Source organism: Diceros bicornis, chromosome 9 (assembly GCF_020826845.1).
Source record: "Diceros bicornis minor isolate mBicDic1 chromosome 9, mDicBic1.mat.cur, whole genome shotgun sequence".
NCBI classification, from domain to species: Eukaryota; Metazoa; Chordata; class Mammalia; order Perissodactyla; family Rhinocerotidae; genus Diceros; species Diceros bicornis.
In genome coordinates, this window is record NC_080748.1 from 9474573 (window position 1) to 9487362 (window position 12790).

The following is a 12790-nucleotide window of genomic DNA, read 5'->3' on the forward strand; positions in this document are numbered from 1 at the left end:
AGGCTCCCCCAGTTCACCTCTTGACCACTTGTTCCTGTGTGCTTCTCTTTCAGATGGGTACGCCTTCTCTCAAGAAGAGCATGGAGCTGTTACTCAGGAAGAAATAGTCCGTGCTTATGACACTACCAAAAAGAAATCGAGGAAGAAATAAGGCACGAATTTGCCTGATTGATCCTAGGAAAGAGATGCGGTTTGCTGCACCCAGTGTTAACACATCGTTGTCGGAAGAGACTGGTGTCAGCAGCCAAAACACCGGAAAACACATTTCTGTGGCCTTAGCCAACCAGTTTGTTAGTTATATATTCCCTTACAAACCTGGAGTATATACCACGGGGGAAGCCATTTTTTTTCCTTTCAATTTGTCTGCAGTGCTTGGCCTAACTTTTGTTTACGTTGTTATGAAGCATTCAACTGTGCTCTGTGAGGTGTGAAATTAAAAACATTATGTGTCACCAATATTTAAACATCAATACTAGTTGTTCTGGGAGAAAGGTAAAAGAGTTTTATGTTGCGTGAGAAATCCATCTCGTGGAATTGGAGCGGGGGCACACTTGCTTCCTGTTTTGTTAACTCACAGATTAAGTCCACTGGGCAGTGTGTAAACTTCACTTTAGGCAGGTCGCTGCCTTGCTTTGATTCCTATTTTGTGTGTATAAAGTTGGCATAAACTTCTTGATTGCAATGAAATCACAAAAATATATATCTGGGAGGTAAACCTGAGAACATTTGTTTGAACCTCTTAGCCACATTCCCAGCAGGGCAAACCAATTGGTGTTCCGACAGAGTCTTCTGCACCATTCCCAGGTTTCCTTCTGGCTGGTCCTCCCGTTGCTGCCCAGACATCTCTCATCCTCAGACCTTGTGCATGGCTGGCCACTGGGCTCAGTGCATGGCAGCTGGTGGGCAACAACCCAGATCTGCATTCTTCCCTGTTCTACCGCAGATTCAGATATGGATGCAAAATCCCTTCTTCCTCCGCCCCTTTCCTTCTATAACTAAAGAAAAGAAACATAGCTGTTCCACATACATTCTAAACGTTTATCTGCCTCTTTCTGACAACATGGGAGCCTCAGGGTCGAAGTGCTGGTACAACCGCTTGGCGCTCCCTGCCCTGGGCAGGCGCTTAATACTCATTTCCCAGCCTCCAGACCGCTGGACCTTTGGCATCTGCGCAAATTAGAACTCACACTTGTTTTCTTGAGAGTTAAGAGATGTTTTGGATTTCACTATTGGGAAACAAATGAATTTATAGCGTCTCCCCGGCGAAGGGTCACACCTGTCTCTCTGCAGCTCTAGAATGAGAGGATGAGTGACCCAGACAGGAGAGTACGGGATAGTGCGGGTGGTGGTGGAAGAAGGCCGTGGAAGGGGAAAGTGGGAACCACACAGAGACACTGTGCCGAGGACGAGGGCGTAGAGGACATTTCCCGCCGGGTCTCCTCAGTAGGAATTCTGAGACCAAGCCCTGAAGCCAGATAGTTTAAATTGAAAAGAATTCCAAGCATTTCAAGGAAACGCCCTTTTTATATTGACAAGGTTTCCTTCCTTGTCCAGTCGTGTTAGATCCAGGCACCTCTCTGGATGTGAACTGTCCTGAGTCTAAGACAAGGAAGGGAAGTGCTGTGTCACTGACTTTCCAAACTGCAGAGTCCCACAGTCTCAGTTTGGACAGAACCTGGAGCCTTTAGTAAGTGACCAGCCTGAAGGCACGTTCTCGCCTCTCTGCTTTGGTTGTCAAACCCGATTTTTGGATGGCTTAACATAAATACGTTTCGGCAGCTGTTGCTGGTTAAAATGGCACAATTCCTTTGTGCTAAATTAGCAAATAAAACAATAGTGCCCTTTGCTTCCTAACTCTTTATTTTTGAAACGTCCACATCTTATTGGGTGTTGAAATAATTTACAGTATGATTTGCGTTGACTAAGCTAACTAATCCCTTCCTTATGAGATAACCAGGATCCAAAGAAGGCTGGAGGGGAAGCAGAACAATGCACTTAACAAGTGAGGCTCAGAAAATCACCACTCTTTCCTCCCCAAGGTGATGAAGCATTTTTAAATACTAGAGCACCCAGCAAGATGAATCACTGAAGGACTGCCATGCAGGGATTCCAACAAAAAATGTGCCTGTAATTAACACAACAAACCAAGTTGTATGTCTTCATTGTACACCAAGAAAGATGATGGCCTAAATACAGAGGAGAAAGGAAAATTAGAATTGAACTGCGTTAGGCGTTCTATTTGGTTTCACTTGGGAACTAAGCCTATTTGGAAAAAGGGAATTCAAGCTCAATTCTTTGTCAAACAGCTCTTTCCTGAAGCCCTCCGAATCAGATTTATGAATTACAGCGTGCGTGTTTTTCTGTTTTGGGCTTTTTGTTACTTTATGTTTTACATTAAAATACAGTTCAGATTTGAGATTTAAGTATATTTTCCAATTCTTTTGTGAAGTAGACTAAACAGTCTTTGCAATAATGAAATATGCCCACCGAAGAAAACATTCAAAGGGATGCCTTTCTATTTATTCTCTCATGTGATTAAGCTATCTTGTAGCCAAATGACTAAATGGGGTTTCTAGGAGGAACAGCTGTCACTACGTGTGATGTATAATATTTAGCTAGGGCCGACTCAGGGGCTGTGTCAGTTGTCCTATCTTTAAATTGAGGTCAGAGTGTCATACACAACGCCTCCCCAGGGAGCAGGGTGGACTGGACTAAGTTGCATACTCTTGTCAGCTCAGTGGAAAGGCCACATGGGACTTGTCACTCTGCCACACAGTAAGTGACACACAGGCCAGCAGGTCATAGTCAGCACTACAGGGCCTGACTCTGGATTAGGCTAAAGTGGCAGAATCCCCTCAGGCCAACCTGGGTCCAGTGTAGCACACAGACTGCCGACTTTCCTTTGAGTTTATGTCCCATCCTGGCTGACTCTGCAGAAGGAGAAGACCAGCCATTCCATGAACTCCATTCTGAGTTCAGCCGCTCACTGCACGAGTCAGGAGGGATGTCGATGGACAGTGCACATTGGAAAGGGAAGGGAGAGAGCAGAATAAACTGGCCATTTCTGCTTGGCTGTCTGGATTAGCATTTCATTGTTGATCAGAATGGGCTTTGTAATAATTTGGGGTGTAGCTGATGTGTCTATCCTGTCTCTTTGCAGAATATTCCAGGCTTCTTTACCAGTGTTACATTCGCCCATCTCCCAACACACGTGCACACATGTGATAACCTTTTCGGGATCAGTATAGCATAGGAAACCTGTGCTTTGGAGAAAGGAGATGCTGTTTCTTTAACACTCGTGGAGTAACATCCTAACACGTGAGCCTGGGTTTCAGCAGAGCGTGACTGAGAACTCTGTTGACGTTTTCTTTTCCTTGACAAGGCTTCAGGTCTTGCTGTAGGGAGCTGGCAGTGAAAATCAGTAATAACTTGTCAAGAAGCAGTGAATAATGAAAAAAAAAAAGTGAGTATAGGTAACCAATGTCTGAAAATGCATATGGACGTATATACATTACAGGCTGTAAGGTTGAATTTTTTTTGAAGAAAGCTGTAGTCTATAATCTCCATTTGTTGTAACAATGACCCTTTATCTTATTTTTTTGAACCATAAAGAAGAGACTTTTCTATCACATTCCTGCTCCTAGGGATTTATGTCTTAAACCATACGTTGAATAGAATGTTTGCAAAACTGCTGTAGGATAAGGGAGTCTTTAGTTCTGAACATGTGAAAGAACTACACATGTTTCAGCCAGGGTTTGAATTACTGCCCAGGGTCATTGTCCCAAAGTAATTCAAGGCGTGGTTTAGCTTCAGCATTTGAAATGTAGCCTTCATCTCCTGGGATCTGTAAAAAATGTGAACAGGGAAACTGGTTAAGCAGAGCCTGAAATAATAACTTGGCAAAGAAATGAGTTTATCAGGTCAAGTTAAAGGATGACATCCCCCATCGTAGTCATTACTTTCTTCATGCAAGTCCTTAAATTAGCAAATATAATAGTGATAGAGATAGTGAAAATAAAGCCCCCCCCAGAAAAAAAAAAGGAAGGCATACATCAGTTGGCTTGTTGCTGGTTCTTCATTGGCTCAGGGCAGTTGTTTCTCTCAGTATAGCCTTGGGGGAGATTACTGAGCCTCCTACTGGCCATTTTTCCAACTTGAAGGGCAAGGAGGACAGTTGGAAGGGTTTCCAATGGGTCATAGAGGTGAGGGCCCAAGACCCCCTGTAATAACATATTAATAAGTAGTCCCACAAGGAGTAGGCCTGGAATACTCAACTTGATGTGTTGTACTCTTCATTTATTTTTTTCTCAACCTCCCAAATTGTCCAACCAAGCACATTTCCATTCCATTTTACCTAACAAGAGCTTCACTTAATGCCAAACCTCCCATTGGTGCTCCGTGTAAAGATCTCTCTCAGCTATTGGGTGTGAGTCATTTGTGAATGGGGGATACAGCCTTCAGTGGGAAGAAAAGCCTTCTGAGCCAACAGAAATCTAAGTGGCCAGAAGCTGCAAAACAAATGGGAGCAGAAAAGAGGGGCGCGCTCACCCATCACCCCACCCCAAGCCTGATCTGTAGCTGTTAACTCTGATGAGCACCTCTGCTCCCTGGCTGAGGGGAGACAAGAGCGATTCTCTCTGCATCCAGGCTGGCTCATTTTCAGGTGATGCTCTCTTGCCCTCGCCTTAGGGATATCTCCCCACTCTCTCTCCCAGGCATCAGACCAAGAAAAACATGCTCATGAGATTAGCCCTGACCTGGCTAAAGAAAGAAAGGAGACCTTCGTTTTAAAAGTCAGGAACAAAGTGTCAGGTGGCTTTGATTTATGGCAGAAAAAGGAAGAAGAAAGTTGAAGTAATAGCGCTATCCAAATAACCCCCGCCCAGGAAACGCAGGGCCAAGAGAGCTTATCAAGAGCCTTTTATAGGCCAGCTCTTCAGCGTGGAAGAGAAAGGGCCAGAAAGAGGGAGAAAGCCAAAGATCAGGATGTGAACCCACTTCCAGTGGACTTGGATTTAGTTGTATTCCTAAAGAGAGCTTAGTATGCAGCTGCAGGTGGATCAATAAACACCAGTAAAAAAAATTGGGAAAAAAAAGAGTTTCTCCCTTTCCAACAAGATCCCCGCAAAAGGAAATACGTTTTTGGTTTTTCATGAATAAAATCAGTGCAAGTGCTGACACTCACTCCACCTTCTCTCCCGTGTTGCCAGTGACTGCTGAAGGCAGAAGTGTGCTGTGCTGCTCCCCTCTAAGCCTGCCTCTGAAGGGCAGTGCAGGCAGCTGCAGCCCGGCCAGTGGCAGGGGTGGGGCCGCAGGGCCAGCGGGGAGCAGCGGGTCTGCAGCCTCTATGGGTCATCCTTCCTGCAGGTCACTGAATTGCCGTTTGAATGCAGCATCTCTGTGGTGTCTTTCTCATGCGAGCAAAGCTGTGTGCTCTCCTGTCTGCTGTCACATCTGTGCTCAGATTGCTTAAATATTGTTTGCGACAGGGAGGTTTTAATCTGGTTATGCAGAGAGAAGCAGGGCTGTGGGGGCACGTTTAATTGGCTCCCAGCAGAGCAGTGAGCGCTTCTATGGAGTGTGGGGGGTTTTGTTCCCTCCCTCCAGAAGTGTTACCATTTTCACGTCCTATTAATGTCCTCTGGTTGTTAACTTACAGCAACACATTATAGTGGAGCTGGGTTCCCTCCTGGAGTGAATACAAATGAAGGACATTTACTTGTATTTTTAAAGGTTTTGGAAAATGTAGTGATTTGTGGCTTTGATCAATCCTGTTGACTGGTGTATGTCTGCACAAACCTGTTACAAATAAATCTTTTGTTAAAGTAACTGATTGGACCGAAGTTTATTCTGGAATTTTCTTTTCCACTAATAAGCAGTCACTGCCCTAGGGACTTCGGACTGTAACACAGAGGTTTCATCAGCAGGTACAGACTGTATATACAGGCTCTGCCTCGAGAGCCGACGGCCTGGACACGCGGTCAAATGGCAGGAGCACAGGGGAATCTGAATTGCGGATTAGCAGGAGCTCGACGTGCCGCGAGGCCAGGCCCCCTTTATGAGAAGAGGCTCCGTGAGGCCACACTGAGTTTGGATTGATCATGCAAAGGAAAAAATTGTGCACAGAGGCCTTCTCCCCTCAATTACTTTACTCCCTTTGGTTCATCTCAATTTCCCTGCAAAGTGAGATGTGGGAAGTTCAAATTCTATTGTCAAGCATGAAATCATGGCATTGTTTTCGGAGGGGTTCAGAACACGCCACCCCAAAACATGCCCCTTTGGCATACTGATTATTTTGAGCTGAAGGCACTGGAGAAACAGCAGTTGCAGGAAGGGCTCTCTGCCCCCCACCTTCTTCCTAGAAGCAGGTCATGACATTTCCCCTGAGAAAGCCGCCCTGCCTGCACCAGGAAGAGAACGTTGTTAGCACCAGAGACTGGCAGTGGGCGCTGGAATGGCGGTGTACAAACAAACCAAAAATAGCCTGGTCTTCCATTAGTTTCCCCATATATTTCCTAGTCACTGTCCCACCATTTACTGCCACCAGCCCAAGCCCCTTTGTCTTGTCACATACTCCACATTTCTTTGTGTAAAAAGGTTTATAAGCTTTTGGGCCTAACAGCTTCTTGTGGTCTTCATTTTCCTTGTGAAGACTCCCATGTACATGTAAAAATATTAAATAAACTTGTAAACTTTATTCCTGTTAATGTGTCTTATGTCAGCTAAATTCTTAGGCCAGCCACAGAACCTGAGTGAGTAGACGGAAGTTTTTCCTCCCTTATGTTATTTTAAAGAGAGTAGAGAGACCTCTGCCCACTCCCTGTAGGTACATACCCTGCATTCAGGTAAGCCTCCACTGCCTTGAGCTTCCCTGGGATGCACAATTCACTCCGCAGAGGCCATACTGAACCTGCGGTAAGTGGCGAGCTGGAGGGCCCAGATGTGGGCCTGGGAAGTACAGAGGCGGGGCTTCCTCACTGGACACCAGCCTCGGGCTCTGGCTTAGCACCTGTCTGCCTGGCTTTGTTTGGGCAGCTCTTCACTTCACCAGGGTGTAGTGAGGGCAGAACCTGGGGGTGGAGGACAGAAAGGAAAGAGAGCCCGCTAGAGACTGTTCCCTGCAGAGGCTTGAGTCTGGAACCCAAAAACCCTCTTAATTGCCCAGTTCTAATTGACTACAGTTTCCCTTAGTTGACTCTGTTTGCTCCAGATAGTCCGAATCCTATCACAACTGAATTTGACCTGCTCAGGGCAGTCACGACCGTGGTGGCCACATCCCAGGCAGGAGCGGGGACAGGAGGCCAGGCCTCACTTCCAAGCAGAGTTCAGCAGCTCAAGGCGGAGCAGAGAAGGACTTCTTTTGCCTGCTGTACCTAAGCCAAGCCTTTTTTTTGAATTGTGCAAAACCGAAAATCCTTTAATACAATCAACAGGGAAGTGTGATATTCCAACCTTAGCCATTTCTCGATCGTGTCTACAAAATCTGCCTTTCCTGCTACAGGGATTTTTTTTGAAATGTCGTCCTTCACTTCTACTCACCAGAACAGACGTGAACCATCCAGAGACCGTTAGCGGCTAAAGATGGTTTGCAGATTCTACATTCCTGCCTATAGCAATGTTCTTTAGTTTTCTCTATGAAAAAGACTCAGGATACTTTGAAAGATCATTCAGATTCTGCTATTTATTTTTCAAAGTTTATGTGAGATACATAGATAATGTGAGGGATTGGAATGTATATCAAGGCAACAGGACACATGACAGAAGCCTGGTCCTGCCGACACTGTTCCACATTTGAAGGGAATTCCCTTCTTTCAAGGGAATTTTCCAGCAATTGCTGGAAAGTCAACCCGTTGTAATTGGGACTATAGATGGAGGTCTGGGCCTTTATCTGTTCCCAAAGGAGGACAAAATAAAATCCTTCCACCTACCAAAGCTAGAAGCACGAAACACACAGTCCAGCTCACAAACATTAAGCTTTCATTTATTTAAAGTAGGTCACACACATAAATAAAATGATTTAAAATTCCTGAGGATTGGCCTCAGAGCTTGGTCTTCAGCTGTTGGTCTCTTTTTGCAGTCAACTCTCCTTGACTTTGGATTCCAGAATCATAGATGCTCCGAGAAAGGGAGCACAGGCTGTCCTCAGAGACACCGCCTTGGCCTGAGCCCGTTCTTGGAAGGGGCTGTCCCAGCAGTTTCTGTAATTGTTGTTTATAACAACTAGAGTTGTTTGCAGAGTTTAATGCTACCTGTGTTCTCTCCCCTACTCTAAAGAACATGTGTTTTGATTTGAAATAGTCCACATTAATTGCCAGGAAACTTCCTGATTTTCCCTCAACTTTCAAAACAGTGGTTGTGCCTACGTTAAGTTTTGTTTGACTGAAAGTTCTTCTGCTGACCTCACACATCTTGCCAGCGGCTGAGGGGACAGGTGACTGTCACCGTTGCTTTCCAAATGGCCTTGAATGGAGTAGCTGCTGTGAGCTGAAATAGAGCAGCCTTTTGGCAGCAAACAAAGCTGCTAAAGTCACTTTTTTCCCTTCCCAGTGTCCTTAAGAGGAGCTGCCTGCAAATTACTTACAAAGATGGCTGCAGGACAGGCCCTTGAATTTGTTCCAATATTACATTTAAAATTGGATAGGGTGGGGGGGAGGGGGGGTGGGGAGGTAGACACTTATTCATCCATAAAAGAAACCACCTCCAAGCAAATTTATTTAATACTGTGAGAAACGTTTTAATGGAATCCCACTTTCCAATTTATTTGGTGAAAAGCCCCAGTGGGCTTGCAGCAAAGCCGGGAGCCGAGGGTGCTCCACAGAACCGCGTGCCCCAGTGCGTGAGGGAGACCCATGCAGGCAGCAGGCTGCGTTTGAACTTGCGGTGTGTTAGCACCCACACCTACACATATATCACGGTTCTGTGGGAGAAAATGAAGTAGACACAAATGTAGATGAATACAAAAGAAAGAAATTCTTCTTAACCTTGAGAATTTGGCAAAATAGCCCTGACAATGCCATGGAAGGTATATAAGGGCTTAACCCGTTTCTTATTTTTGGAGACAAGAGAAAACCCACTCTAGCAACTGTCTGTACTAAAAGGAAAATGCTTCAGGGCCCTTTCCATCTCAGTGGACCAGACACCCAAATGTGTGTCTAAGAACCTGGGGCTTTTCTGCGAAAACTGCTGTGGCCCCTGCTCCCAAGGAAAGGCCGTAACTGGCAGGCAGAGGCGGGAGAGCACTGGGCCTTGCGGTTCAGGTGCACACATGAGCTGACGTCACGCAAGACTTGCTAAGGCTCCTGAAGCCTACCCGTCCCAGGAGCCTCCACTTGGAGGGCTATCAGACACCCTTCCTCGCTGCTCTTTGGAGTATGAGCTGTCTTCCAGGCACTGGAGACGTGGTGGTGAACAACAGAGTTCCCTGCCTCATGGAGCTTATGTTCTAGTGGGAGAGACAGACAATAAACAAAAGACTGTATAATCAAATACCAGGTCCTGCAGCATAGATGGTGTCTTAGTCAACCTGGGCTGCCGTAACAAAAATACCATAGACTGGGTGACTTACTTATAATCAACAAACATTTATTTCTCACAGTTCTGGAGGCTAAAAGTCCAAGACAGATTTGGCATCTGGTGAGAGCCTGCTTCCTAGTTCATGGACAGCTGTCCTCACGTGGCAGAAGAGTCTAGGGAGCTCTCTGGGGTCTCTTTTATAAGGCACTCATCCCATTCACAAGGGCTCCACTTTCATGACCTAATCACCTCCCAAAGGCCCACCTCCTCTCCCCTCGAGAGTTAGCATTTCAACATATGAATTCTGGGGGACACAAATGTTCAGTCTACAGCAGATGGTAACTGCCTTAGAGGCAGGCTCCAGGGCCTGACCCCAGGGCTAGATTAGGTGCCTCCCCAGTGCACAGTGTAGTCTTACTCAGCAAATGCCCTTGTCCTTCTCTTGCCAAACAACCTCTTTGTGAAACTTCCCTGTGACTTGACTTGTCCCTGCTGGCCATATGAATAAGTGACCAGGGGAGGGGGACAACAATGTCCTCTTTTCTTTCCCACCTAATGGCAGTCTCTCTGCTCATCAAAGAGAATCTCTACTTCAGCCAGACCCCGGGGTCTATTAACGCCCTAGGCTTTCCTCCCTACCCAACCTCTCTGCTCAGTCTCCTTGCTGCTCCCTGATGGCTTGAATCTTTCCTGTCCTTAGAAGCTTGGTTCCAGTCAACCTCCTCCAGGAGTCCTTCTTATACAATGGCGCTCCCGTCTCTGCACCCCGCGGCATCTGGGTGCTCCAGGCCTGCACGTTATTATAGTATGCATGTGACACGTGTGAGCCTTTTCTCTCCAAGATTACCAACTTCCCCACAACAAGGCCTGTGTCACCACATGTGCACACTGCAGCCTGTGCAATGGGATGAACGTGGACATAGAATCAAAGCACTAGGCTTCAGAAATTTGGCCGTTTTTAGCCTCATGATCTTGGAGAAGTCATTTAGCTCCTCTGCACCTCAATGTCTTCACCTACAAGAACTGAGAATATACCGTCCCCACCTCCTCACAGGCGATGGTGAGCAGAGCTGATGTGCTGCCTCTACACTGGTACAACACTTAAATACTGAAATACTTCCATACCAGTTGATAAACAGCCACTGCCCCTGTTAGTAAAGGGGCAGGTGGGTTCCCACACCATCACCATCTCTGGACCTTTCCACAAGCCAGCAACTAAGAGGCTGGGCTCCTGGCTCTACAGTGCACTTGTCCATTAAGACTGGTCAGTGCCACTGCCGTTCAGATTGATAAATATTTTTAAAATCACATCTGGTTGTGAGAATCTCCATTTACTCATTCCAGAAGTATGTTGCAGGCATGCTGCTTTGTGCTAATGATACAGAAAAATAAAGCATCCAAAGAGCTCAGCCCAGTGGAGGAAACAGACATGTAACTAAACAGAATGTAGCCATGAGCATTCTGGTTATCTGTTATTATGCAACAAACTCAAAATGTAGCGCCTTAAAATAACAACAGTTCCTCAAAAAATTAGACATAGACTTACAATATGATCTAGCAATTTCATTTCTGAATATATGCCCAAAAGAATTGAAGCTGCTACTCAAATCGATATTTACACACCTACGTTCATAGCAGCGTTATTAACAGTAGCCAAAAGGTGGAAGCAACGCAAACGTCCATCACGGGAGGAGTGGATAAACAAAATGTGGTCTATAGAGACAATGGAATACGACTTAACCTTAAAAAGGAAGAAAATTCTGACACATGCTACAATATGAGTGAACTTTGAAAACATAATGCTAAGTGAAATAAGGCAGACAAGGAACTCGCCATCTAAGGGGACGTGTACACAATTAAATATAGTACCAGGCAGCGAGACGTAAGGGTACAAGCAAGTGCTATGGGAACAGAGAACAAAGAGGAATTACACCCAGTGTATGTGCAAGGAGCAGAGGGCAGCATTGTCTTCTACCCAGTCTTTACTCCTAGTTCCTGTAGCCTGATTTCTATGGATTACTGGATAACATAAAAACAGAGGAACAACAAAAGGATCCCAGTAGAATGTGGCTAGGTGAGGTTTTCAAGATGGTTTAAAATTTAACCAAAAAACCCCACCACTTACATAAAACCAGAGCCCCTAGAAAATAGCCTACAGAAGCAATACCATATTAGGAGAGAGCTGTGGTGGCAGGCATTGTCACATTATATCACTTGATCTGCACAACTGCCCCATGTGTAGATGTGACCCTGAGTCCCATTTTCACTAACTGAAGCTCAGTGGTATCCTGAATTGTCCACACTTGGCAGGGATGGAAGACGGATTTGAATCCAACTCTCACCTCTTCCAAAGTCTGTGCTTTACCTCAAAAATGCCCTGAAGCGGGCCTCTAAAAAGATGCCTGCCAAGTCCCCACCAGTGCAACTGCCCGTGGAATACTGTTTAAGCCAACTCTGATGGAGCATTTAGTTCTCATTTTATTTTTTTTATAATTATTTATTTATTTATTTATTTTTCCCCCAAAGCCCCAGTAGATAGTTGTATGTCATAGTTGCACAACCTTCTAGTTGCTGTATGTGGGACACGGCCTCAGCATGGCTGGAGAAGCGGTGCGTCGGTGCGCGCCTGGGATCCGAACCCGGGCCGCCAGCAGCGGAGCGCGCACACTTAACCGCTAAGCCACGGGGCCAGCCCTGGTTCTCATTTTTGCATTAAAATGGGACAAAAGAACTGCTTTAAGTTCAATCACTGACTTTTTTTTTTTAGAGATTTTTTTCTTTTTTTGAGGAAGACCGGTCCTGAGCTAACATCTGTTGCCAATCTTCCTCTTTTTCTGTTTTTCTCCCCAAACCCCCAGTACATAGTTGTAGATCCTAGTTGTAGGTCCTTCTAGTTCTTCTACGTGGGACGCCACCTCAGAATGGCTTGATGAGCGGTGAGTAGGTCTGTGCCCAGGATCCCAACCAGCGAACCCCGGGGCCACCAAAACAAAACTCGGGAAGGCGTGAACTTAACTGCTGCACTGCCGGACCGGCCCTCAATCACTGACTTCATATACAGTTGTAGTAAGTAGGTTAATATGGTTACAACATACACACCAGACAGGTGAGGACACTCATAAGAGCCATTCGAGTCACAAGGCATAGTCTCAGCTTGAAAGATGCCGAATATTGATTTCCAACCCAACCCTTTCCAAGCCTCTGTGTGGTGCTGGGGGGAACCTGCAAAGCCCCTTTTCCCTTTGCCTGGGGCCGCGGGCTGGACTCTGCCAACAGG

General features: G+C 45.9%; 1 protein-coding gene across 1 annotated transcript in view; it reads left to right on the forward strand.

Annotated features, from left to right (window-relative positions):
• Positions 1 to 1221, forward strand: part of ATP8A2 (ATPase phospholipid transporting 8A2) — a 508363-nt gene extending 507142 nt beyond the window's left edge. The window contains exon 36 of the mRNA XM_058547869.1: positions 54 to 1221. Coding sequence (XP_058403852.1) covers positions 54 to 151 — 98 coding nt within the window. The 3' untranslated portion in view covers positions 152 to 1221. The remainder of the gene's footprint in view (positions 1 to 53) is intronic.
• Positions 1222 to 12790: the final 11569 nt, after the last annotated feature.